At 47.8% G+C, this 27,932-nt stretch overlaps 1 protein-coding gene across 10 annotated transcripts; it reads left to right on the top strand.

Moving 5' to 3' along the window:
* Positions 1-20: 20 nt before the first annotated feature.
* MED16 (mediator complex subunit 16) lies at positions 21-24,960 on the top strand. Of its 10 annotated transcripts, XR_006287459.1 has the most exons (16): positions 545-837; positions 1,898-2,097; positions 2,406-2,513; positions 3,167-3,336; positions 4,110-4,541; positions 4,880-4,985; positions 5,351-5,506; positions 6,823-7,034; positions 7,663-7,869; positions 9,483-9,693; positions 10,378-10,511; positions 11,219-11,411; positions 11,688-11,904; positions 12,858-12,941; positions 16,288-16,489; positions 23,876-24,440. XR_006287459.1 is itself a non-coding variant. In XM_037885487.2 (15 exons), the coding sequence occupies exons 2-15, from the start codon at positions 1,962-1,964 to the stop codon at positions 16,412-16,414; spliced, it is 2,493 nt and encodes an 830-aa protein (XP_037741415.1). In that variant the 5' UTR covers positions 21-330; positions 1,898-1,961; the 3' UTR covers positions 16,415-16,945. The 10 variants fall into 10 exon arrangements, 9 of the variants coding, with proteins under 9 accessions (XP_037741415.1, XP_037741419.1, XP_037741416.1 ...); XM_037885487.2 differs by lacking the exons at positions 545-837; positions 23,876-24,440 and adding an exon at positions 21-330 and having other exon boundaries at positions 16,288-16,945; XM_037885491.2 differs by lacking the exons at positions 545-837; positions 16,288-16,489; positions 23,876-24,440 and adding exons at positions 108-330; positions 24,823-24,960.
* The last annotated feature ends 2,972 nt before the right edge of the window (positions 24,961-27,932 follow it).

Here is a 27,932-nt window from a genome sequence, read left to right as displayed (position 1 = left end):
TCATCTCAGCTTCTCAGGCGTCTGGCATTATGGGTAGGAATGTATGCAAATTAACGGAGCAGCGCCCTCGGCTGAAGAAGGCCCTCACACTGGGGCTGCCCTCTGCGACGCCTGAGCGAATTATCCACTAACGGCTCCGAGACCGCCTCCCGCTCTGACAGAGACGGGCCAGCGGGGCGAGTCGCCTCCTCCCCTCCTTCGGGCTCCGGAGCCGAGCCCTAGGCCTTGCCCGCTCCCTGGGAGTGGAGGTTTGTTCCGGCCCGTTCAGAGGCAGCCCGGGCAGGGGGCCTTTCTGGGCAGACAGGAGGCGGCGCGGAGGGCGGGGGGGAGGTAGGTGAGTCTCTCCGGCGGGGGGAGGGGAGGGCAGTTACCGCCTCTCTCTAGGGTGGGGGTGGGGTAATTACCCCCCTTCCTGTGTGGGGGGAGGGGTAGTTATTGTCCCTGCCTCTGTGGGGGAAGAGGGGTTCCCCCCGCATCTTGGAGGAGGTGGGCGGGCTCTTCCCCATCTCCATGAACGAGTGGGTGTGGGTGTGGGTGTGGGAGGGGGGGATCTCCCAACCCCCTGTGTCTTGGTGGCATTGGGGGTGGCCTGGGTGGAAGACCCTGGCTTACCCCACTGTTAGGAGTGAAGGGATCCCAGCGTGGTGCTGTTGATAGCAGGGGCTCCTGGGTGGAGGAGAAACACTGGCAGCCAGCCCCAGGGTAGCCCCTGACAGTGACACCTCCGGGGGACCCCTCTGGTACTCGGGTGACCGTCACGGCGCCAAGGTCGCTGATCGCGTACAGAAAAAATACTCTTTTCTGACAGCATCTAAGACTCGCCAGCGTTGATCCAAGGCTAGTAACAAGAGGGTAATGTTTTCACTCGAGAGGTAGCACTTGTATGCAGATGGCATATGTGGCTAATGGGGCTGTATTTCCAGGTTAAGAACAGGGACTGTTATACAGAAGCTCAGAGGGAGTTAATTATATCATCCAGTGTGCTTACTGGACCTACATGTCAAGAACGCTTAAGCCATTTAGGAAGAGACCATCCAGCCCACCATGTTGGCTCTTGTTTTATCTTTTAATCTCACTGTACTTTTCCTTCAAACAGAAGAACTGTTACGTCAGTGGGCTATGGAGATAAGTTTCCCACAAGCAAAATGAGCAATATGGCATTTGGATTGGAGAGTTGCTATTCTTTTACCTGGGAAGGAGTGGTACAGTGGATAAACTGTATGATCACAGGTTTCAGAGTAGCAGCCGTGTTAGTCTGTATTCGCAAAAAGAAGAGGAGTACTTGTGGCTCCTCTTCTTTTTGTATGATCACATTCTCTCCACCTTAGCAGAAAACTTAACCTTTAAATCAGGTGACTGTGGCTGTAAAGATTATGAGCTCCACGGGCTTTTCTTTGCTCTCAGGTTCCCAAGTATGGAGTACCTTCTACTAAGGGAAACTCTAATTAATGGTGTTGAGGATCTGTAATGGTGTTCAGGATTACTGTGTCTGGCTTACATTTAGGGACAAAGGAATGAGCTGTAAAGGTTGGAGGATCTTAGGTGGGAGATCTCAATAGGAATGAGGACATGGGAGAAAAGAAAGAGTGGTGAGGAAAGGAATTAATGCAAATGGGAGCAGAGGGTCCAGCTGTGTCACAGGAGTTAATAGGATTCTTTAAAAGGTGTAAGGTTTAAAACTAGCCATGATGGGAATTTTCCACTCCGGCTGCTCTGACTGATAATGTAAGTCAGTGCATCCTTATTTTCAGTGAGGATTGCACAAAGCAACTCATTTCCTTGGAAAAGTGAAAATGGCTGCTGTTTTAAAAAGGGGATCTTTGACAATGTACTTGGGGTCCTTTGCGTGTGTGACTGTGCAATAGATTCTAGTCCTATTTATTCTTCTCTTTCCTAGGCACAGCAATCTATGAATAGGCTTGCAACAGGCCAGTGGTGTCTTGGAGGTCTTCCAGGGCATAATGGATTTGGCATATGTCTGTGAGTGGGAGAAAAGGCCTAAAAGCAACCACTGTCCTTCCATCCCACTGGTGTGTGCTTGGTCCTGCAGGAACCTGATTGCTTTCACAACAGACCTCAAAAATGAGGAGGAAAAAGGTACAGTTTGTCCCATTCCTGTGGTTTGTGATTTTTATCTGCTCCCCCTCTCGACACCTATTCATGACCCCCAGCCGGAAAAACCCCTGCTCCAGACTAGTCTTGCTGTGGAAAAACGCTCTAATTAGATCTTCACTTCTTCAGAGCAGAGACTTTATTTTTTGGTCTTGTAAAGCAACATATGTTTATGGTCCTGTAAAAATAATTGAAGCTCACTAATGTCCTATAATAAAAAATTGAATGTTTAAAAAATTAAATTAAATTCCACTGCAAATTTTTGAAAGGACTTGGTGTCTCTCCCTGCCTAGATCTTACCCACATGATCCATATCCTGGACACTGAGCATCCATGGGATGTTTATTCCATTAACTCTGGGCACATTGAAATCATCACCTGTTTGGAATGGGATCAGTCAGGTAAGCTTTGCTCTTATAGTTGGTTGGGGTTTTTTGGGTTTTTTTTTTTTTTTTTTGGCTTCATAAAATTGCTCACAGTGTGATGGGGCATATAGTGGGAGTTTATGGAGGTCTTTCTCTTCTAGGTTCCTGCTATCAGAAATCTTTGTATAGTGCCAATCATGTAATATTTGCAGTGTTCAGTTCAGTCAGATCTGCATTGTGAGGTCCATAGTGGATTTCATAGAGGACTGTGCTTCCCATCCTTCTTGGGTTAGTTATTAGCAATAGACTGGTCTCCTGGGGTAGTTAGGTGCCAGGAGTCACCTCTTGAACTCCAGCCTGTAAGAGCTGCAAGGTGCTGAAGGAGGCACTTTTAAAATCCAGCAACAGGTGAGAGCCCTGAATCTGCTGAATCATTGAGGAATTAACCCAACCCAGGTATGATTTCACAGTATCACCAGTACACAGTGGGAACCGGTGCTTAAGATTAAATTGCTGCTTGAATTATGAATTTTCGGCTTATGTTGGTGTGAGTGTAATGTTACTAAACCCTTTTGTCTTGCATTGGGGGGCCATGCATTGTTTTGAAGATGCCTGTGGCTGGGTTCCTGGTAATCTCCGTGAGACGTGTTCTGACGTTTCCTATTCTTCTTTTGATTGTATTGCATTAGGTTCCAGGCTCCTGTCAGCAGATGCAGATGGACACATCAAGTGCTGGAGCATGACAGATCACCTGGCCAACAGCTGGGAGAACACTGTGGGCAGCATGGTGGAGGGAGATCCAATCGTGGCTCTTTCCTGGTTGCACAATGGGGTGAAGCTAGCCCTGCACGTGGAAAAGGTTTGTTCTAGCACTTGCACAGGGAACCTGCAAGGAAGGAACCAGAGAGGAAGGATTGACCAGTGGTTAGGGCAGTAGTCTAAGACTAGGGAGATGTGGGTTCAAATCCCTGCTCCGCCATAGACTTCCTGTATGACCTTGGGCAAATCACTTAGCCTCTCTGCCGTCTGTACAATGGGAAGAATAGCACTGGCCTATCTCACAGGGTGTTGTGAGGATAAATGCCTTCAGAACTGTAAGATGTGCTTTGAAATGGGGACCATATTTATACCATATAGCCTGCTTGATCTGGAATATCTCCCTGATTCCAGAGAAGATCCAGGGGCTTTGGCAAACTTTCCATTCCACAGGACGTCTCATAATACACAAGCCTCACGATACGCTGATGAGAAAAATATTTGTCCATTTTACAGCTGAGATGCCTTGCGGCTCTTTGCAGCACATGCTTTAAAACACTGTGTGATTTAAGTATTAACCAGTCAGGATGCTTTTACTATGTTGTTAAATAATTTAATTGATAAAATAATACTATTTGCTCAGCCATTTTGCTGTGACAATAATTTATAGATAGATATAGTAAATGAAACAATGAATTAACACTACTGTGGCTCTTTTGGGTAATGTTGATCGCCGATTTTGCTCCTGTACTACTGAGGTCTGAGTATCACTGCTCTAGGCCATGTTGAAGTGATATGAAAAGGAGACTCGGGTCATGGCAGAGTCGTTCAGCCCTAGGATCTAACCGCTCTGTGTATGTTAATCTCCATTCACAGTCCGGCGCATCGAACTTTGGCGAGAAGTTTTCCCGGGTCAAGTTCTCTCCCTCCCTGACTCTGTTTGGTGGGAAGCCCATGGAAGGCTGGATCGCTGTGACCATTAGCGGTCTGGTGACAGTCTCTCTCCTCAAGCCCAACGGGCAAGTGCTAACATCCACGGAGAGCCTGTGCCGTCTGCGCTGCCGTGTTGCCCTGGCGGACATTGCCTTCACGGGTGGGGGAAACATCGTGGTAGCCACCTCGGATGGCAGCAGCACCTCTCCCGTCCAGTTTTACAAGGTCTGCGTCAGCGTAGTGAATGAGAAATGCAAAATTGACACAGAGATTCTGCCCTCCCTTTTCATGCGGTGCACCACAGACCCAGCCCGCAAGGACAAGTATCCGGCAATCACTCACTTGAAATTCCTCGCCAGGGACATGTCAGAGCAGGTGAGTGCCCTCCTCCTATGTTACACTAGTATTCCAAGAGTTAAATGCTTAGGAAAGGGAAGGACCCACTTCATCTATAAACTCCTCCCTACAGCTTTGCTCTTGCACTAACCAGTAGCCCATCTGCTGTTCCAAACTTGGGCTCCCCACCAGCTCTACTAATGCACACATTTTCTGTTTCTCACTTTTTCACCCTGTACTCTGTATTTTCCTATTCTGAATTTCATGCAGACAATTACAGTAGCAAATCTTCTCCCTTCCTTTTGGTCTAGAGGGTGGGCACAAAAGACATGGCTTTGTAGCTGTGCCTGGTTTGAAAATTCCTTTCTGCTTTGAAGGTGCTGCTCTGTGCCTCCAACCAGAACAGCAGCATCGTGGAGTGCTGGTCTCTCCGGAAAGAGGGCTTGCCAGTCAATAACATCTTCCAGCAGATCTCTCCCGTGGGTGAGTTTCAGCAGCTGATGCTCCTCAAAAACAGGAGCATAGCCAAAGAAATATCAAAACCTAGTGTAAATTCTTGACTCAGTTATGACTCGAAATCCCATCCTTATTCTTCTGGGCGTTCGGTAATCACCACGAGAAGAGCACTCCGTCATGATGGATTTAGAAAAAAACCCCACAACCTTTTTTTGTAAAACTAATGAGTCTACAAAAATGCATCCGTCTGAGTGAATGAACTCATAATCAATGTTTAATTCCAAGCACGCTGTTGGGGTGGGGGAGAATTCAAGACTGGGATGTCTGTGGCACTTTCTCTGACTTTTTTATGTGAAATTCTGTCATTTAGTTTGTTCCTTTTTTCTGTCAAGTTGGAGACAAGCAGCCGATGATACTGAAATGGCGGATTCTCTCCGCCACCAATGATTTGGATCGCGTTTCAGCTGTGGCTTTGCCGAAACTGCCAATCTCCCTAACCAATACTGATCTGAAGGTGGCCAATGACACCAAATTCTTCCCTGGACTGGGTAAGGAGGCTTCTTTTCTGAACATCTAGCTGCAGATGGAAGTTTTACCGCCTCTGTTCATCTCGCCTATGAACAGAGAGAGCCCCAGCTACTTTGGAGTGTGTTTGTGTGTTTCTTGATAGAAGATGCCCTGCAGGAATCAAGAAGTCCTTTAAAACTGGACTAAGTCTGTTCCCAGTGGGGATGGGTACATCCCCCTAGTGATGAGGAAGAGCTTACACAGGAGGAACTGTTGTAGCTGTCATATGTGCTGGGGTGCCTGAGGCCTTCTGTCACTGTATCCCAACTTGAAAGGACTTTCTGCATGTCTACTAGTGAGGACCGAAGAAACCTAGAAAGGTCAGGGCTCCTGTTCTCGGCTGTCCAGGCAGTGCAATTAACGAGGCTGGCATTGAGGAGGGATACTGGATAGCGGTTAGAGTGGAGGACGAGAGTCAGGATTTCTGGGTTCTTCTCTTGGTTCTGCTACTGTCTTGCTGGGTGAACTTGGGCAAATCACTTAGGGTGTTCAGATACCACAGTGATAGGTGATTACAAGGACCTGATTAGAATAATGTACGCTTTTCCAAGGTGCTGAGCCCCCATAACTCCCCCATGGAGACAGTGGGAGCAGCAGGTGCTCTGCAAAGCAGACCTTTAACCCCCTCCCTGCCTCAGTTTACCCAGCATGTCGTATGTGTGCCAGTCTCTTGGGATACATCTACACTGCAGCTGGGTGTGTAATTTCGAGTTCGGGTAGACATATGTGCACTAACTTTGATTGAGGTAGTTTGCTAAAAAGATCAGTGCAAGTGAGAGGGGCTAGCTACCCCAAGCACGATCCCATCTGAGACCCTAGGTACATAGTCAGGTGGTTAGCCTGCCCTGCTGCCGCAGCTTCGCTGCAATTGTGTGTGTACGTCCATCCGCGTTGGAAATCACGCCTCTTCTCCAGTGTAGATGTACTCTTAGACTGTAGACTTTGGGAGGCAGGGCCCATCTTTGCTTTTTGCCTGGTATGGGGCTGAGCGCATCAGTGTTTAACGCACAACAGAATGGGTGTACTGTGTACCTACCTCCCAGTGAGATTGAGTCTTAATGTTTGCAAGGTGCTTCGGGATCCTCCAGTAGCAGACCCTATAGAAGAGACAAGTATTCTCATTACTGTAAAAATGCGGGGCAGGGTGGGGAAGAAAGGCTTGTGGTAGGCTGGAGACCACTGGGCTGTCTTCAGAGCTGCTGTCTGGCTTTGTGACGACTGTCTGTGTCTCATTGGGGTGGGATGGGTTACACTCACAGGAGTCACTTGCTAAACCCCAGATATTTCTTGTCCTCAGGTCTTGCTTTGGCCTTCCATGATGGTAGCGTCCACATAGTTCATCGCCTGTCCTTGCAGACCATGGCAGTGTTCTATGGTTCTTCCTCTCAGCGCCCAGTGGATGAGCAGGCGATCAAAAGGCAGCGGGCCGCCGGTCCTTTGGTTCATTTCAAAGCCATGCAGCTCTCCTGGACTTCACTGGCCCTGGTTGGGATTGATAACCATGGCAAGGTACTTTGCCTTGTTATGCTAGATGTGGGAAAAGACCTATTTGCCCTTCTAGGCCAGGACAAACTCTGTTCAGTTCGCCAGGGCTCTGCTCTGCTTGCTCTGAACTGGCTCAAGCAGTGGGTCTTCCAGGAGTTCCCAGGGGACATTATTACAAGTCCATTTGATCTTGCCAGTAGGCAGCCTCGTCCAAGATAGTGCCTGCGTTTTCCCTTTGTTTAACAGAACTGTGTCTCCAGCTCAGTAGTAACTAAAAATTGCTATGGTCAGACATACAGTCCGTTAACTTGTGTCGAATGAGTTTAATAGGTCTCAGTCCAATTGCACACCTCTCTCCAGAACTGGCCTCTTGTTGCGAGTTTTATCAGAGACGTTAAGGTCTGAGACTGCCATGGAGACTGAACTGCCCATACCCTGGGAGATTGTCTCCGCAGATCATAGCGGAGGTTCATTTGCAGGGTGTAGTGTAGACAAAACTTACTGGAACGTGCCTGACACTGTTCTCTGTTGGAGGTTTTGTAGATCAATGATAACTTTGTCTGATCTCCTGCCACTCTGATTCCATGTGTTGTTAGTCCCTTAGAGTGGATGGATCCTCTTGATGTGTGTTCCTTTTCCTTTCTTTCTTCAGCTGAGCATGCTCCGGATATCTCCCTCCATGGGCCATGTGCTGGACATGAACATGTCTCTCCGCCACTTGCTGTTCCTGCTGGAATACTGCATGGTGACGGGGTACGACTGGTGGGATATCCTGCTCCATGTTCAGCCCAACATGGTGCAGAACCTGGTGGAGAAGCTGCATGAGGAGTACATGCGCCAGAATGCAGCCCTGCAGCAGGTGAGGAAACAGCAGAGGAATGCTCGGCACAGTGCCGAGTGTGGACTGATAGGAGGGGAGTCAAGGAACAGGAGTAGATACGGGGATGTTAATTTCCAGACTTCACTGGTTTCCAGTGAACTTCCAAGGGTTACTTTGACTACTAGCTGTTAGGGGGCTTATTCCTTCACCCACTCACTTCCCTGGTCCTTCTCGCATGAACAGAGAGCAACAATACCCGAAGTCCAAAGGTGCAAACAATTCGATGTTTATTGGGGTGAACTTCCAGCAAGCATGATTCCAGTTTCCTTCCTTAGTATCCTCCTTCCCAGCTCTGACACCACAGAGCCTTACACCTGTGTCCCTGTTCCCATTCCTGCCCTTAGCAAAACAGGATTCCAGTTTCCCCACTCCCATTCCCTGTTCCCATCTCCCCCTTTAGCAAAACATGATTCCAATTTCCTTACCCCCATTCCCTGTTCCCATCTCCCACCCACGCCCCCTCACTTCCTCATTGACTACAGATTATATAGTAAAACTTGAGTTCTGCTTAGCTATACCTTAACCAATCATTTTCCTGAAATTTAACTAACCAATCCTAACATATTGTAACATGATTATGTAACCAATTATATCCCACCACCTTAATTAGTTTACACCCAGCAAAATTAATTATACAGCAGACAGGAACAATCACAGAACCAGACAGAGATTATACAGACAAACAATAGCAAAGTGGGAACTATAATGACAAAACAATACAGAAGTGAGGATTTCACATCCCAGTATTGATAAGTGAGTTCTTGCCAGACAGGATGCTGTTTCCTTTTACATTTTCTAGGCACTTCCCTTTCTCTGGAGGTGATAGGCATTATCAGGACAGGATTGTATTCCTAAGAGCCCAATAGCACCTTCTTTCAATGTGACTAGTTTGGAATGTGAGGATGTGACCGGTCGCTTCCTAGCTTATGGCTGCCTCTGCTGCTTAGCCAAAGGCCTTAGCCTAAGCACAGGGCCTCAGACTGTCACAGTAAGAGAAGGCCCTTACACCGGCAGACAGTGATTTTGATTCTCTCTTTTATACCTCTATAACTAGCCAAGTGATAAGAATACACCAAAATTCTTAGAGTATAGGCCTTTACAGACAGGCCTGGATATCTATATCCTAACACTAGCCTACACTGCCTCTCCAAATCTGGTACTTATGTACTGTTGGGGGCTTGGAGTGATTGGGAAGGGCATATGACTTCAGCCAGGGTGATTACTATGTAGAGAATTCTTATGCATGAACTTAGCATACTGTCTAGTGTCCAATGAGTTGCCCCAGTGATAGAGCATTGCTGGTTTAGGCTTAGCATTTTAAGCGTAAGGTTGGTACCACTGTCTTGGCTACTCTGCCTTCAGAGTATTATATTTCAGCAGCTCCTGCCCAGTAGCAGCTCTCGGAGAAACTCTTGGTAGGCTAGTAAAGCCTATTGTTGATGTAAATGGGTACTGTGGCGAGTTGTAGCACACACGGAGAACAGCATTCATTCCTCAGGGTGATTGGATGCTGGGGAGTAGCGGTTTTCAGTAGGCTCATTCTAAATCTGATCTTGTTTCTGTGCCTATCCTTGTGTGTCCCCGTCAAACAGGTTCTCTCCACACGCATCGTTGCCATGAAGGCCTCTCTCTGCAAGCTTTCCTCCAACACTGTTGCACGCGTGTGTGACTATCACGCCAAGCTATTTCTGATCGCCATCAGCTGCACCTTGAAATCACTGCTCCGCCCGCACTTCCTGAACACTCCAGACAAGAGCCCCGGTGACCGGCTCACCGAGATCTGCTCCAAGATTACGGACATAGGTAGCCGTTTGCATCCCTTGATGCAGCACGGCTGTTTGCATGGCTGATCAGCTGCCTCCCTTTCTGAATCAATCTTTTGTTGGGGGTACTTAGATTAGGGTGGACACTCCGTGCGGGGAGTGAGTTCCACACCTTAATGGCTACCAGTCCCAGCAAAAGTTCACTCGCTTGTGAACCTGAGGTGTGTTGGTGGAACCCCAAAAGATGATGGTGTCAAAGACCAGATGCCCACCAATGAAACAGGATAACGTGGACAACTCCATGTAGGCTGTTACAGGCACTGGGCATGAAGGATCCTCAGGGGTGTGTATCTGTTTATACTGCGATAGCACATAGAGGCTCCAACCAGAGTCAGGCTTGCAGGGCAGAGACTTGCGTCTGAAGAGCTTATGGTCTATTAGACAAGACAGACAAAGGGTGGGAGGAGAAACGGAGGCATAGTGGGGGAAGGGACACACAGCAGGGCAGTTGGCAGAGCTGGGACCAGCACCCAGGTCTCCTGTAGCCTTACCCATTGGGCTACACTGCCTTCTATAGGCTGCACTGTTGGGGTAGGTATAAAGTTGCATGCATTTGTAGTCGGTAGCCGGATTTAAAAGCGAGGAGAGCAGTCTGTTCACAATGCTGGAAACTCCCAGAGCCTCTTTTCTCCCTGTGCTAGGAGCTGTCTTGCTTCCTTTTCAGACATTGACAAAGTGATGATTAACCTGAAGACCGAGGAGTTTGTCCTGGAGATGACTACCCTGCAGTCCCTGCAGCAGCTCATCCAGTGGGTGGGAGACTTTGTGCTCTATCTGCTTGCCAGCCTCCCTAATCAGGTGAGAACTTGTCCTCCACCTTTGGCAGTGTGGTGTGTGGAAGGTAATGAAAGCCTTCTTTCATTCAATGGCCATGTGCTGTTGGGTTAATCAGTGTGCCCAACGTGTGCTGTTGTCCTAGAAATGGATTGCGCTGAAGCCAGTGTTAATGTCAAGTGCATCTTTTTCAGTGTAACTTTTCATCTTGCAGTGTGCTAAAGGAACTTGAGTGTGCAGATCTACACAGAGGAAATAATAACCCTTCTCTAGGGCCTTTCATCTAAGTCTCTGAGTGCTTTCCAAATGTTAATTAAGACTGTCAATAGCATTATTTTCTTCTTACTGAGGGAAAATTATTTACCCAAGATCACTCAGCAAATTAGTGGCAGAGCTAGAAATAGAAACCACAAGTCCTGGTTTTGATCATGCTCATGCCAGCATAAATCCAGAGTAACTCTGAATGGAGAAGCCACCTGTGTAAGTGAAATCAGAGATGGACGCCAGAACTCCTGATCTTCTGCTCTGTGGGTGCCTACAGCGAGCACAAACGCACATAGCGCTAAACTAACCTCTTGCCATGCTGCAAAATTTAGCAGATGATGACAATAATGGGGGCCATATAAGTACCTTAGCTAGATCACCTGTATGGGAAGTGGTTCCGGTGGGGATGTCTGTGAGCCCAGATCATAAAAGTTTCTCTTCTCTGCCCTTCCTCCTATTCCCTGCAGGGATCCCCTGTGCGGCCAGGGCACAGCTTCCTGCGAGACGGGGCATCACTGGGGATGCTTAGAGAGCTCATGGTGGTGATCCGGATCTGGGGCTTGTTGAAGCCAAGCTGCCTCCCTGTTTACACGGCAACCTCAGATACCCAGGACAGCATGTCCCTACTCTTCAGGCTGTTGACTAAACTCTGGCTGTGCTGTAAGGATTAAAAACTTCCCGGAATTAGAGAGTCATCCTATCTTGTGCGCAGTGGATGTTCCATATTGTACACAGGAAAAACACTTAGGGATAATGAGGCTCTGGGTAGGTCTGTAGCAATCAGAGGGAGAAAGAGAGGTTACAAGATTAATTGTTTGTTTCCTGAGCTGCCATGCTGGGTCGGGGAGGGGGAAACATGCAGGCAACAGCATTTATTGTCCTTTAAGCAAGTAGCATGCTAGAGAAAGTTCTCTCTGTGCTTCGTCTCCCATGCAGGTCGTGACGAAACTCACCCGAGCGAGCCAGACGATACCCTGATTGATGAGTGTTGCCTTCTCCCCAGCCAGTTGCTTATTCCCAATGTAGACTGGTTACCCATCAATAACGGCATTATCAGTAAGCTGCAGAACAAGCAGCTCATCAGGCTGCAGTTCGGGAAGGCCCCTGGACTCATTGGTCACACTGTTTCATCGCAGTTCGATGTCTTTGTCAGGTATGGAAATCTGAAACAAGCAGGTAGTGTGGTTAGAGCAGAGAGGGGACTGGGAATCAGGACTCCCGGATCCTGTTCTCAGCTCTGGAAAGGAGCGTAGTCTAGGGATTACAGTAAAATCGACCAGAAGTCAAAATTGCTATTCCTTTCTTAGGGAGGGGAGTGTTGTCTATTGGTTAGTGTAGGGAACTGAGTTAGGACTCCTGACTCTGCCACAAATTCACTCTGTGACCACAGATGAGTTGCTTGCTCTCTCTGCACCTCGATTTTTCAGTTTCTAAAATGGGTATAATGTTTTATTGGCACATAGGCTCTAAGGAATCTGAAATGGGAATTCAGAGAATAAAATGTGATGGGAATTAAAAATGCAACACAACCTTACATTGTATCTTTTATCCTGTTAAATCTCACTGTGCTTTGCAGATTGCATGGTCAGGAATCAAGTCAGCCCTCACTAAAATATAGCCACTTCTGGGGTGGAGCATAGTAGCCATTCTCTGTCAAATTCCATATGTTAGGTTTTAGCAGGGAACTTGGAGGAAAAGATACAGTATTTAGTTGAAACTGTGGGGGAATTTAAGTAAGCAGAATATAATTTCTTAAGATGGGGTTTGGCCAGGATATGAGGGTTAAATGCTTCCTGTTTATATAATAGAAATTCACTCTTAGTAAGAAGGCAGCGGTTTGCAAGACTGCGGAATAGTTCATCATAATGGGTAGAAGTGGAACTTTAATCCCTTGAGTGCAGCCCCTTACACTTGGAGAAGGGTTATCACAGTGCCCCATTGGGACATTCCCTCTGACAGGTGTGTAGTGTCTCAGTTGTCCATAGTTTCATCTTGACCTTGGTTGTCTGGATCCCAGGCATTCTGTGTAATGAGCCTGCAATCATGGAAACAGCTTTTACAGTTTTTCAGCAGTGTGGTTTTTCTCACATTTTTCTTCCTATGCAGGGCACCTGGGCAGCCAAAAATTGACCACTTGAGACGGCTTCACTTAGGGGCATATCCAACAGAGGAGTGCAAGTCATGTACCCGGTAAGCTCTGCAAGTGTAACTTCTTTAATTCACAGCTGTTTTTATTCAGGGCTTGACAGCTTAAAAGCTGTGTTAGCTTATACACTAATAGATCTGTATTGTTAGCAATTCCATGGTGGTTTTTTCCATGTTAACTACTGTGCACATGACAAAATGTTGCCTTTAGTACATGGCTCTTCCTCAGCTTATGTTCATGCCCCCTGATATTGGAAGGAAGCCAAGACAATCATGGTTATGCTGTTCTCTGACCCTTTCCCCCTGGGATCACTAAGATTCCTAAAGTGCTGATCTAGTCTGAAAACTGTGTAAAATGGCACCATTCTTACTCAGTACAACGCTCCCCAGGGTTATTAAAAGTTTTACTGTTCTATGTGTGTTTTTACTGCTTGTTATGCCCTGCAAAGCTAGCCTAGCTGTGGGTGAATGAGCTGGAGTCTGTCCCGCTTTGCACATTGTCAGCAGAATTGTTAACTACATTCCAACTGCAAGGCCAAGTTTTGCGCTCAGTTACATCTGAAGATAACGTCGCTTTAGGTGCAGGATATAAGGACAGCATTGTTGCACAGGCATAACTGAGGGCAGAACTTGGCCTGCAGGTTATAACTGGTGACTATTCATGAATAGGAAAGATCCCTGGGCTGTGTTTTGCACGCTTGGAAGCTGGAGATGCTATTCTGTGTACCAGGTTTGGAGTGGATGAAAGGGGATGAATACAGAACCGCACAATGCCATTTTTAGAATCACCTTTTCAGAATGGGTCTGCATTTGGAGTCCTTCTGAGCTGTACCTTGTGACAGTTTCCCCCCAGGGTGCCACTTGGAACTGGGGTACCACTGAGCTTGCCTGACCCATCAGCCTGGGTTCCCTTAACACTGTACTTCTGTGCAGCCTGCCAAGCCTTCCCTCAAGCTTCAGACTGCACTTTACCAGCACACACACAGATAGGGACACACCCAGCGGCAGCTTCACACGGATGCTGAGGTCAGCTCTGCGTGGGAAGGCTCAGCTAAGGAACTGCCCAGTACTCAAGTGCACACCCCCCTCTAGAGGGTAAACCCAAAATTATACCATCTTGTGCTGCACAGAAATCTGTACAGCATAATATCATGAAATTCACTCACTCCCTCAGTGTGGAGAGGAATATACACGGCTTTCTGCCCCACAGTTATGATTTCCACACACTGGTTTAGACAAAACAAAAATAAATGTGTTAGTCTCTAAGGTGGCCCAAGGACTCCTTCTTGTTTTTGCTGATATAGACTAACATGGCCCCCCCTCTGAAACCAAAAAGAAGTTTAACTACAAAAGATAATTTTAAGGGATAGCAAACCGATTAAAGCAGATTAACTAGCAAATAAAACAAACCTGCAATCTAAGCTTAATATAGTAAAGAAATTGGATGTGTGTAGTAAATTCTCACCCTAAATGTTGTTTTAGGCAGATTGCAGAGATTCTTGAAGGCAAGCTGCACTTACTTGCAGCTTAAAACTCCAGTTATTCCTTTCACATGCTAGACGGCCTTCTAGCCTGGGTTCAGCCCTTCTCCCCTAGTTCAGTCTTTTGGCTGCTTAGGTGTTTCCAGCAGTCCTCTTTCTTGGGCTGGGAGTCAGTGAAGAACAAACCACGATGATGTCCCTCCCCTCCCTTAAAATAGTTCTACTATATAGTGGAAACCCTTTGTCTCCCAGTTTGATTCCCACACCTGGTCAGTGGGAAAAACACTAGGGTTATCATGGAGTCCAGTACCAGGTGACTATAGGGCCACTGCAGCCATGACTCGGAGGCTGTTTGCAGGGTCCCCAGGAAGGCTTCCTGGTGGGAGATTAGCATCTTCTAAGACATATTGTTCTCCCTAATGGCCTTTCCCAGCCAGTCATTGAGGGCTTGTCTACACTACCAAGTTTTGTTGACAAAACCTATGTCGACACCCAAAAGTCGACAAAACAAAAATCGCCGAAGGGTGTTCACACTCGCTCCCTCTGTCGACAGATCATGTCCACATTGGGGGCACTATCATTGACAGGGTGAGCAATGCACCATGGGTACGTATCCCACAGTGCAGTGTTGTGGGAAGGAAGAGCTGATCGCTGCGCATCTTGGGAGTCTCTCCAAGTTCTCCCACAGCCCCCTCAGCTGCCGAGAGCAGCATCCTGAGTAGCTCTGTGAGCTCTCCATGTCGAGGAATGGCAAAGCAGGCCAGCAGTCTGTCCCCTTGCCCCTGCAGCAGCAGGCTGCCTGCTGCTGCCTGCCTAGTGCAGGGCAGACCAGGAGCATGCCAATGATTTGCTCTTTCTTTGTTCCCCAGGCAGCACAGCACACAGATACTTCCCGGAGCTTTGAAAGAGGAGGGGCGCGTGCCTGCAGGGCAGTGGAAATCAAAACACTGAGCAGAGCAATCGGGGCAGGCATTGTGGGATACTGGTGGAAGCCAGTTCTGTGGACAAAACAATCAGCAGTGTCTACACTGGCTCTTTCCCCTCAATAAAGGGAGGGGAAAAGACAAAAGTCTCTCATAGGGGTGAAGTTTTTTGTCACCAAAACGGGGCGTTTTTCATGATTAAAAGTCCCGTTGTAGTGTGTACGCTCTTGCTGTTTTGTCACCAAAAGGCAGTTTTTGGTGACAAAACTTGGTAGTGTAGACAAGGCCCTAGACTGATTGCATTCTGCCTAGTGCGTGTTCCTCAGGTATAAACATACTTGTAATAGATGCATAGGCAATATTCCTAGCTTCAGATACGAAAATGATCCATGCATACAAATAGGAGAATCGTATTCAGTAAATCATAACCTTCCCAGTGATATGTCACATGACTTATCTTGTCTAAAATACATCATGATTATGGCATAATCATATATATATATATATATAAAAAAAAAACAATATTGCTATGAAGAATATGGGGTGTAGTGTCACACACCTTTCTCTCACTTCTCTCCTAATAATGAGCCTGGATTATGCAATGATAGTGCAGTGAACGACCAGCCATCTGATCAGATGATTAAATTGGTCTTAAATGTTGGCTTTAATAGAAAGTCACCATACCAGAACTCTGAAACAAACCAGATTGTTTTCACAAGGCTGGTGTGTTTGCTGCTTTACATATAAATAGCAGCCAGGGGCCATTATCTTGAAGACAGCTTTGTGTTCCTCTGATATCCCCTCTTCATTGGCAATCATTTCCAACACCTTTTCCATTTTGCTTTGATTCTCCCAAACATCACCTGGAAAGGACAAAAAGCTAATTCCCTCCCATGATTTCTCCATCCCAACCTGATCCATAAAGCCCCTCAGTAGTGCCAGCTTGCATTTCAGATGACCCGTTTTCTGTGTTCGTGTCTCTCTCAGATGTGGCTGCGTAACCATGCTGAAATCACCCAACAAAACCACAGCAGTGAAACAGTGGGAGCAGCGTTGGATCAAAAACTGCCTCTGTGGGGGACTTTGGAGGAGAATGCCACTCAGCTACTCATGAAATCTCCTCTTGCAGGGGGAAAAGGGAACAATGTGCACTAGGTGGGGGAACAGCTTAGAGCAGCCTTCCCATTTTAGAAACCTCTGGGAATTCGGACCAGAGTCAGCCCTCTGAAACCTTAAGACGAGTACACAATGCTCTTCCTTATCTGGCCATCACAAAGGAACCACTCAGTGCTGCCCAAGAGTAGGTAGATACTCATCCTTCCTTGTTTTGCCTGCATTGATTTTGTTTTCTTTGAGCTCTAAGCTGAAAGGAAAAGATAGAATTATCTTTATCTTTATTTTACCCTTTATAAATCACTTTGATCCTCTAGTGAAAGGCTTTTTATCAGTGTAAAGTATCAATATTTTAGTGATTGAGAGCATTTCTCCCTGTTTCAGAGGAACAGAGAAAGTGACAAAAGGACATTACTGCCCTGGGATGATACAAGCAGTAGGGGTGTCCTTGAACTAGCAGCTGTATTGTAAATAACGATTCTCTTAATTTTGTACAAAAAGTTTTGGTAAAATTTCTTTAAATCTTCAGAAAGCTCTTTCCTCTTTTATTAAGTGACTAGATTGCCATGTGTAAGAACCTTCAAAGGGAGAAAATACCAGATACTTCAGGGCTCTTTAATCTAGCAGAGAAAGGCCTAAGGAAAACCCATTGGCTGGCTGTTAAAAGCCAGACAAAGTCAATTAAGAAGTAAGGCATGCATTGTTAACAGTGAGGGTGACTAACCATTGAAGCAAACTCTCAAGGAGCCTCCATCTGTTAATGGCTTCACATCAAGACTGGATGCTATTTTGGAACATGCTTTAGTCAAACACAAGTTACTGGGCTCAATACAGGAGGTTAGTGGGCAAAATTCTTAGCCTGCATATGTTCTAGAGGAGGTCAGACGAGATCTAATCATAGGAGATTAGGATTGGAAGAGACCTCAGGAGGTCATCCAGTCCAACCCCCTGCTCAAAGCAGGACCAACCACCAACTAAATCACCCCAGCCAGGGCTTTGTCAAGCCGGGCCTTAAAAACCTCTAAGGCTGGAGATTCCACCATCTCCCTAGGGAACCCATTCCAGTGCTTCATCACCCTCCTTGTGAAATAGTGTTTCCTAATATCCAACCTAGACCTCCCGCACTGCAACTTGAGACCATGGCTCCTTGTTCTGTCATCTGCCACCACTGGGAACAGCCAAGCTCCCTCCTCTTTGGAACCCCCTTCAGGTAGTTGAAGGCTGCTATCAAATCCGCCCTCATTCTTCTCTTCTGCAGACTAAACAAGCCCAGTTCCCTCAGCCTCTCCTCATAAGTCATGTGCCCCAGCCCCCTGATAATTTTCGTTGCCCTCTGCTGGACTCTCTCCAATTTGTCCACATCCCTCCTGGAGTGGGGGGCCCAAAACTGGATGCAATACTCCAGATGTGGCCTCACCAGTGCCAAATAGAGGGGAATAATCACTTCCCTCGATCTGCTGGCAATGCTCCTACTAATGAAGCCCAGGATGCCGTTAGCCTTCTTGGCAACAAGGGCACACTGCTGACTCATATCCAGCTTCTCATCCACTGTAATCCCCAGGTCCTTTTCTGCAGAACTGCTGCTTAGCCAGTCAGTCCCCAGCCTGTGGCGGTGCATGGGATTCTTCGGTCCTAAGTGCGGGACTCTGCACTTGTCCTTGCTGAACCTCATTAGAGTTCTTTTGGCCCAATCCTCCAATTTGTCTAGGTCACTCTGGACCCTATCCCTACCCTCCAGCATATCTACCTCTCTCCCCAGCTTAGTGTCATCCGCGAACTTGCTGAGGGTGCAATCCATCCCATCATCCAGATCATTAATAAAGATGTTGAACAAAACCGGCCCCAGGACTGACCCCTGGGGCACTCTGCTTGATACCGGCTGCCAACTAGACATCGAGCTGTTGATCGCTACCCGTTGAGCCTGACAATCTATCCAGTTTTCTATCCACCTTATAGTCCATTCATCTAATCCATACTTTTTTAACTTGCTGGCAAGAATACTATGGGAGACCATATCCAAAGCTTTGCTAAAGTCAAGATATATCCCCTCCACTGCTTCCCCCATATCCACAGAGCCAGTTATCTCATCACAGAAGGCAATTAGGTTGGTCAGTCATGACTTGCCGTTGGTGAATCTATGTTGACTGTCCCTGATCACCTTCCTCTCCTCCAAGTGCTTCAAAATGGTTTCCTTGAGGACCTGCTCCATGATTTTTCCAGGGACTGAGGTGAGGCTGACCGGTCTGTAGTTCCCCGGCTTCTCCTTCCCTTTTTTTAAAGATGGGCAATTGTCCGGGACCTCCCCCAATCGCCACGAGTTTTCAAAGATAATGGCCAATGGCTCTGCAATCACATCAGCCAGCTCCCTCACCACCCTTGAATGCATTAGATCCGGACCCATGGATCTCTTCCGGTTTTAAAATCTATGAATTATTTGTATTACAGTAGCTACAAACAGCCCCAATAGTCTAGAAATAAGAACTGTGCAAACCCTTAGTAGAGTGGTCCCCAAACTTTTGAGGATCATGCCACCGCCCTTACCCCTGTCCGTGCCCCCCCAGAGCCAGGTCTGGGGCAGGGATGACAATGCAGACAGGGTAAAGGGGGTGAGGCTGGGGACGGGAGCAGAGCGGCAACTGGGCCTGTGGCCAGGTGTGGCTCTGCTCCCAGCCCCACCCCCAGCCGAGAATGGAGCCATGGCCAGCAGCCGAAGCTGGGGACATGTCTGGGGGTGGGACCAGAGCAGAGTTGGGGAAGGGGCTGGGTGGCACTCCCTCCCCGCTCCCCATAGGGGCTGGCCCAGGCCCCGCTGTATCCCTGCTAGACATTTATGCACACCCTTCTAGGAGGTACGCCCCACAGTTTGGGGACCTTTGCCTTAGTAGAAAGACAGACCCTGCCTTAAAGAGCTTAAAGTCTAGGTCACCACAAGCCATGCCATGTCAATGAAACAAACAAACGTTAATTTCATTTACTCTCTCAGCAGCAGTCGTGTGGAACTACATGGCTGTGATGTTTTAAAAATTCTATTGCTGTGGGAACAATTTAGACAGCATAATAACCTGACATTAGTGCTGCAGAAACAAATATCTAATGCACATATGCGGTTCTCCTCGTGCATGAATGGGGAAAAGCCATGTTCGTTTCAGCCCCATTAGGAAAGAGGGGTTAAATCAGGAGCAAAATTAGAAAGAAAATAACCTGGCAGATGCTTGAAAACAACATTTATTAGACACTGAAAAGGAAAACTGATTATATTTGATCTCCCATCCCACCCTCCGCCTTTGTACATTAGCTGCCCCAATCACACTTGTACTTCCAACACTTTTGAAGGACATGTTCAGGGTTATCGTAATGTGAGGAGCAGGGGCAGGCTTGAGCAACGAGCGCAAGTACTGTACTTGGTTGTGTTCCCCTACCATTTCCTTGTGGACACTCAATCTCCAACAAGTGCAAATTAATTACATCTGTTTTGTGGCATCAATTACACACAATTGCCCGGGGGTTTCATCATTTAGATACCTGGCTGATAAGAGTTCATTCATGTGTTCCCTCGGCTATGGGGGGCTTGTTTATAGTTTTAGGGATGGGGTTAGTAGAGGTCTGAAAAGAGCTTTTAACCACAAAGAGGTCTGAGGGGTTTTTTGGCTACTGTAGTAGGAAATGTGCTTCTACTTTCAGCTCCAAACGTAGTCGGTGGCCCTGTTCATGCAACTGGCTGAGCTCCCAATGCGCGCTCCGAAGAGTCTGCTTAGGTGTGTCCCTTTGCAGGATCCTGGGGGGCTTTGTGACTGAGGGACTATGAAATCAGGATTTGTATTCGAATCGAATGAATTGGTTAACTTTCAAGTTAGAACGTATGTAAGATCTCATACAAATTGTAGAGCAGCAGGCCTGTCCGCATATAGGGCCTGGTTCTCAGCCACCCTCAGGTGCTTTTACACCACTTTGACAGTGTAAAGGGGACTTCAAGGGAGTGAAAATGGCCTGGTGAGTATCTGCTGCTGAGCAGCCACCACGGAGCAAGACTGATGCATGGGTGTGATGAGTGTATGGTCAAAGAGCAGTGGGCTATTCTCTACTTCTGGGGGGCCACGGGCAGCCAGATGTACGTCTGATCGGCTTGACTCAGGTCTTGAGTCTCCATAGAAGCCAGCGTCTTCCCCTCTGAAATGCTAAGATCTATCCAAACAAACCTGCCCCGCCAGCTCCTGTTGATTTAAGAACGAGATTGGAGAGCAGAGGGCAACAGCCGGTTGTCCAGCTCCTGAGTCTCCAGCAGTCTGATGCAGAAAAGCTTCTGTGGTGTCCATTTGAATCCACCCGCCGATGGTTGGTGGAGAGAGAGCATGGCTCCTCCCTGCTGCAGAGAGTCTGATGGGCACCAACAGCCAAACTTCGTAGATAGAGACTGGGGTAGATCCAGCCCCTTTGTTCGTAACAATTGCTGAAGATGATGATCATGCAGGAGGAAAACCGTGTCGAAGGCCTGAATTTCAGAACTGCTGAGCACCCACAGCTCGGGCAGCAGCAGTTGCTCAGTACCTCTAAAAATTCGGTCCCTGTGCCTTTAAACTGCTGGTTACTGGTCTCATTCCATGTCCAGGTGTACAAATGGCAACAACCACCATCCCAGCTGGCCCTGCTTGTTTGAACCATCTATAGTAGGGGCCTTGGCATTCCTAGTAGAGAGATCAAGGCATCAGTGGGTCATGAGGCCTAATCTGGCCTCTGCACTCTAAAGAGGGTTTCTCCCCAGCAAGGGGTGAGGCAGCAGACTGGCTGGGATAGTTCATACTGCCATGCTGCTGCTCTGTGGAGATCTGCAAGGCTTGGCAGTGGTGCTGGAACGCTTTTTACCGTGAGGGTGCTGAAAGCCAGTGGTCCCCAAACTTTTTATTTCGCACTCCCCCTTACCCCTCGTCTGCACCCCCTCTCCCCAGAGCTGAGGCCAGGATCGAGCTGTGGCTCCAGGAGGGCAGGGGGGACGCAGATAGGGGTAAGGGGGCTGAGGCTGGGACCACAGCTGGGGCTGGGAGCAGAGCCCCGGGCGTGGGGCCGGCAGCACCAGAACCCTGGGCCTGGGCCAGGACCCTGCACAAAACCTGGGAGTGCTGCAGCACCCCTTGCATCCCTAGTTCCCGTGCCTATGAAACTCATTTCCCCAGGGCTCTCCATCAGGTACAAAAAGAAATCTTTAATGTGATTACAGCGTGTGCTGCTCCATCAACCAAACTGTTGCGGCAGCCGTGTCAGGGCATGGAGCTGAGCCTGCCCATCTGGCCCAGTTACAGAGAGAAGGGATGAAAGTTGGTTTTGAACAGAAATAAAAATGAGGCAGCGGCTCACTTAACAAGGAAAAGGGGGGCTGGGGTGGTAGATCCCATGAACCGGCTGACTTCTAGAGCAGGGCCGTGGCTCATCAGTACTGAAAATGAGGGATCCCAACACCGTGCTCGGTCCCTGAGTGTGTCTCAGCTGTGACATGTTGCCCTTGCTGAGTGTCACACTTTCAGGGGCACTGGAGGTGTCCTGGGTGAATCACTCCCACCTGCTCGCGGCAAAAGGCAGACACCTGTTTGCACCCACCAGGGAAAACTCTTTCCTTGGAAACAAGCACCAGTCAAAAAAATCTTTATAATCTTTTATTAAAGGTACAGTACGGAAAAAGAAGAGAAAAGAGTTAGAACATTGGAAATATACAGTATTAAGTAAGGCTTTTATTTTAACACTATTGCTTATTCCCTTTCCCTGTAGCTGTGGAGAGTTTTTATGAGGAACCCTCCCCTTGTGACAGTCTTTAAGGCAGTATTAACTATCCTCTGTTGGGGAGAAGGGAAAAAGTTAGTCGGGAGTGGCTGGAGCTGCTGCTGTTTAAAGTCCTACCCCGCTTCCTTTAAGAGACACACACACGATAGAGAAGAGAAAAGAAAATGCAACTTCAGAGTGATGCTGATGCTTAATTGTAACCTCGCTGCTGGCAGGATTTGAGTGCAGCACGGCAGCATCTGTCACCCCGAGAGCTGGCAAACTCGTACCGGTGCTGGGCTGTGTAGGGCTTTGCTTTTAGCTGCCTCCCTGGTCAGTGCTGCAAAAGAGACAAAACTTGGGCAACTGCTCCAGACTCTGATTAAACACAAGGCAAAAGGAGAAGCGAAAAAGAAGAAATAAGGTGGGAGAAAGAAGGGGGTGTTGGCAGGAGCCCACATCTCACATTAGAGGTGCTGTTCAGGACTTAGCCAAAGTCAGAGGCAGTGGTGAGCTCGTTGGTTCCCTCTCTCTGGCCCAGTCCGGTCAGGACATCTCTCAGGATGGTGAAGGCCCAACAGCACCACGGTGGATCCTGGGGACCCAGGAGATGGCGATGGGGCAGGCTTGATAACAGAGCTCCCTCCTTTCCATCCGTCTGGTGTCATGATTTTCCCCAAAGTCTCTTTTTTAAAGCACCCCCATAAAGGGCCATGGCTCATTCTTTTGTCCACCAATTAGCCCGTGTAATTACTGGGGTTACCCTGTACCCCAGGCCCCTAGGGTGCCACAGCTCAGAAGCAAGTGCTGTAAGTGCTTCAGCCGCTAGGCTTTGTAGGCGCTAGCCCTGGTGGGTCCCAGTAACCACTCAGACATCCAGCTTAGGGGAAGGTTTTTACTAGGCTTGGTGGGAAAGGTCGTAAGCACCCTAAGCTTACAGAGGTTAAACCAGTTACCGTGAAACATTTGTCTCTGTCACGGCCCTCCCCTGGGCAAAAAAGGATGGCAGGAGTAAGAGCATAGTTACTTTCATGTCTTCATCTCTGCAGCACCGCGGCTGGCTGTTCTCACTTCTCTTTGAAGCAATCAGAGTCTTTCCACCAACTCAGCCCTCCCACAAGCTCACAATGAGGAACCAGCAGCCAGGGTTTAATCCACTGGTGTTGCGGTGATATAATCAAATGTCTGGTGGAGGATGATCCCCTGCACATTTCTGTCAGGCTATAATTACCCGCTTATTGTGGCTCTTATGCATATCTGAGTTAATCTGATCAGGGTTTTATGTTCTCACCCTCCCAAAGTCGTTCAGCGTCTCTAAATTGTCTTGTAAGGAGCCAGATGATGTTTCTCGGTTTGCATTTCTTGCCGGAGATGCAGATAGGATGTTCCTGGGATCAAAGCCGTTTCTAGCGCAAACCATCAATGGCAGGAAGATGATAATACCTGGCTCTAATATAGCGATTGTCATCCATAGCTCTCAAAGGGATATGGCCAAGGTCACCTAGTGTCAGAACTAGAAATACAACCGGGGTTCTCCTGGATCGTGCCCTGGCCACTAGACCACGCTCTCTCTCTCCTACTCTGGGGCAAGAGAAGAACATCCACAGATATCACCTTGATTCGGCCCATGGTGGTCAAGAGTGTCCACATAGGGTAGGAATTCCATTCCTTTTCTGGTTTCAGAGTAGCAGCCGTGTTAGTCTGTATTCGCAAAAAGAAAAGGAGTACTTGTGGCACCTTAGAGACTAACTAATTTATTTGAGCATAAGCTTTCATGAGCTACAGCACATTCTGTCCCACCCCTCTACCACCCTCTCCAATCTTACTCCTCCACATCTATAATTTGTATTGTAGCAGTGCCCAGAGGGCCCAGCCGAGGAGGCCTTCCATTACACAGGTGCTGTCCATACACATAGCAAGAAGTAGGGGCAGTGGGGTGGGATTCAAGAGATGTGCGTCCAGTTTCCAGCGGTGTCACAGATGCCCTGCATGACCCTGGTCACGTCATTTCATCTCTCTGCGCCTCAGTTTCTCCTCTGTAAAATGGGGATAATAATCTTTTTGTCTGGCCTCTCTAGTTCGGTTGTCAGCTCTTTGGGCCAGGGATCATCTCTCACTGTGTGTCTGTGCAGTGCTTGGTACCACAGGCCCTCATCTCAGTTGAGGCTTCTAGGTGCCACTGTGATAGCCAACAGAGCAATTCGTATGTCAGAGCAATGATCCATCTGGGCCAGTAGCCATCACTGACAGTTGGCTAGCTGCTTCAGGGGAAGGCACAAGAAACCAGGTAATAGGCAGCTATGGGCGCCCTTCAGTGGAGACAAAGTGGTTGAGTGTGTGGGGTGTTGGCCAGAGAATCAGGTGACGTGTCCTTATGTTGGGCAGGTCTCTGTGCCTCTGTTTCCGCACCTAGCCCTTCTCTGTTTGGATTGTAAGCTCATGTGGACAGGAACTGTCTGTATGTACGGTACCTAGCACAATGGGTACGAGCACTGCCCGTGCTCCTGTAAGACCAATGATAAATTACCGCACCTTGCCTTTTTTGTGCGAAGCATTTGTCCCCTTTAGATGAAAGATCTCACGAGCAATTTGAAATGGAGGGTGGAAAATTAGCTGTGGTTTAGTATCTTTGAGTTAATCAGAAGTTGTCTTTCTATCCAGGAATCTGCCTCTCCAAAATGGTAGTTAATAGACTCGAGGCGGGAGCGCTGTGATACCAAGATTATCCCACTTCCTTCCCACATCCAGTTAAACTGTGAGACTCTACTGGTTATTTCCCTTATCAGCAATTTGCAGATTCTGCTGAAAAAAAGAACGACAACAACAAATGTCTCAGCTCTTGATCTTATCTCTGAGCTGCCTTACAAGGTGCCAAGATGCAAAATGTTTCAATCTCGCTGCTGCACCATCACCTGCCCTTCGTACAAATGTCGGAGGAGAAACTATGACAGATGATTAGCCCCAGGAAGGGGATGTTTCAACACGCTCTGCTGGTGGGGGTGCTACCGTTCAGGTTGGCCTTGTGGTGAATGTTCTGGGTTCAATTTCTGGCTGTGCCTCTGGTTTATGTATGACTATTGTCAAGTCACTTAATCTCGCTGTGCTTCGGTTCCCTGCCTGTGAAATGAGGATAGCAACACATCTTTTGAGATTGCAAGCTCTGTGGGGCGGGGACTGTCTCTCCCTGTGTGTCTGTGCAGCACCTCGGACAATGGAATGCTGATCTGGGCTGGGGCCTCTGGGTGTTCCTGTCATACACGTTAATAAGAATTCCTTGCAGACGCTCCTAGCTGCAGGTGACCTTTCTGGGTAATATACTTTACTCACTTCTGATTAGCCACCAGCAAGAGCTCTGTTGCATATATGCAGCCTTTTCCTTTGATCCTTAAATTACTCGTCGTCTGGTCTGAGCCCAGTGAAGAGCAGAGATGCGAGGTCTTTGTAGGTGCCATCGAAAAAAGAGCTGGATCTCGGCCTTAAATGTGAACTATGCATCCCAGTGCATAGCAGGTAAACCTGACTTGTTTTGCTAGCATCCAGAGGCATGGGGCATGGATGATTTAATTTGCTGAGTGCCTCTGAATTATGTACCTGGTCCTTCCAGGCAGGAGATCTGTGCTGGGTGAGGCATGCTGACTCCAAATTTCTGTACCGAGCTCTGTAGCTTTGCATCAGATAAATAGATGGTGGTGATCAATCTAAGTACCTGGACAGAGTGATGCCTTGACAGCATTTCCTAAGCAGATCTTTCATTGATTGAGGTGGTTTTTTGTAAAGTAGCTGCTGACAGCAAAAGAAGCTCTCACAGCCTATGCACTTTTGAGCTGACATAGACATTTCTTGCATTAAGGTGGAAGATAAATTATAACCATTGTCTACAGCCAAGCTCTGCGATACAACCGCATTTGCTCCAACCCCTCAGACAGAGACAAACACCTACAAGATCTCTATCAAGCGTTCTTACAACTACAATACCCACCTGCTGAAATGAAGAAACAGATTGACAGAGCCAGAAGAGTACCCAGAAGTTACCTACTACAGGACAGGCCCAATAAAGAAAATAACAGAACACCACTAGCCATCACCTTCAGCCCCCAACTAAAACCTCTCCAACGCATCATCAAGGATCTACAACCTATCCTGAAGGACGACCCATCACTCTCACAAATCTTGGGAGACAGGCCAGTCCTTTTACAGACAGCCCCCCAACCTGAAGCAAATACTCACCAGCAACCACACACCACACAACAGAACCACTAACTCAGGAACCTATCCTTGCAACAAAGCCCGTTGCCAACTGTGTCCACATATCTATTCAGGGGACACCATCGTAGGGCCTAATCACATCAGCCACGCTATCAGAGGCTCGTTCACCTGCACATCTACCAGTGTGATATATGCCATCATGTGCCAGCAATGCCCCTCTGCCATGTACATTGGTCAAACTGGACAGTCTCTACGTAAAAGAATAAATGGACACAAATCAGACGTCAAGAATTATAACATTCAAAAACCAGTCGGAGAACACTTCAATCTCTTTGGTCACTCGAGTACAGACCTAAAAGTTGCAATTCTTCAACAAAAAAACTTCAAAAACAGACTCCAACGAGAGACTGCTGAATTGGAATTAATTTGCAAACTGGATACAATTAATTTAGGCTTGAATAAAGACTGGGAGTGGATGTGTCATTACACAAAGTAAAACTATTTCCCCTTGTTTATTTCCCCCCTACTGTTCCTCACACGTTCTTGTCAACTGCTGGAAATGGCCCACCTTGATTATCACTACAAAAGGTCCCCGCCCCTACCCCCGCTCTCTCCTGCTGGTAATAGCTCACCTTACCTGATCACTCTTGTTACAGTCTGTAACAAACCATTGTTTCATGTTCTCTGTGTATATAAAATCTCCCTGCTTTATTTTCCACTGCATGCATCCGATGAAGTGAGCTGTAGCTCACGAAAGCTTATGCTCAAATAAATTTGTTCGTCTCTAAGGTGCCACAAGTACTCCTGTTCTTTTTGTGGATACAGACTAACACGGCTGTTACTCTGAAACCCCTCTAACAAGATTCAGTGATGTGTGTGGACCAGGGACACCTGAAACTGACTAACCCACGTATGACCTGAGCTGGTGCGCAGCCCTGAGGGTCTTGTGCATGTTTGCTGGCAGATGGGAGGAGGTTACATGATGGATCCTAAAATGGTACTTTGTTGCTTTGAGCTCCCGTCCCACCACTCCGAATACTCTGAACTAAGTAATCTACGTGGGCAGAGTAATGATGATCCTCCTCTACAGCTGTAATAGCCTGAGTTGAATTTGCCCCAGACATTGGATTAACTCCTCTCTCTTCATGAATCCATGGGATCTTTAAGGAACACAAGTAGAATCAGGGGCTCAGTTTTGCACCTCCATCAGCACAGCGCCCTCTACAGCACTGGGGCAGATACAAGAACACCAACCTTTGCCACCACTTATCCCTTGAGGACTTCCAGTCAAATATAGGCCTGACTCAACTCTGCTTAGCTCTGAGGCAGGGCTGACGGAGAGGAGATGGGGGGAGGAAGAGGGGGTAGTTGTACCAGGGCCCTAAGCATCTGTAACTGGGGTGAAATGGAAGGGGATCCCACTGAACATGATACGTTAGGGCAGTGGTTCCCAAACTGGGGTTCGCAAAATGTTACAGGGGGTTCTCGGGGGGAAAAATTCCCTAATGGTGGACAGAGCTGTCCCTAGGGACCCCGGGCAGCACGGGGCCAGCAGCCCAGAGCCC

Source organism: Chelonia mydas, chromosome 25 (genome assembly GCF_015237465.2).
Source record: "Chelonia mydas isolate rCheMyd1 chromosome 25, rCheMyd1.pri.v2, whole genome shotgun sequence".
Classification (NCBI taxonomy): Eukaryota; Metazoa; Chordata; order Testudines; family Cheloniidae; genus Chelonia; species Chelonia mydas.
This window is presented reverse-complemented; position numbering and strand designations above follow the sequence as displayed.

Bases quoted from the DNA above. Each gene is read 5' to 3' on its own strand.
- MED16 (XM_037885487.2), top strand. From the start codon at position 1,962: ATGGATTTGGCATATGTCTGTGAGTGGGAGAAAAGGCCTAAAAGCAAC. The intron at 2,098-2,405 runs GTACAGTTTGTC...CTCCCTGCCTAG, and splicing joins CAAAAATGAGGAGGAAAAAG to ATCTTACCCACATGATCCAT. The intron at 12,942-16,287 runs GTAAGCTCTGCA...TGTCTCTCTCAG, and splicing joins GAGTGCAAGTCATGTACCCG to ATGTGGCTGCGTAACCATGC.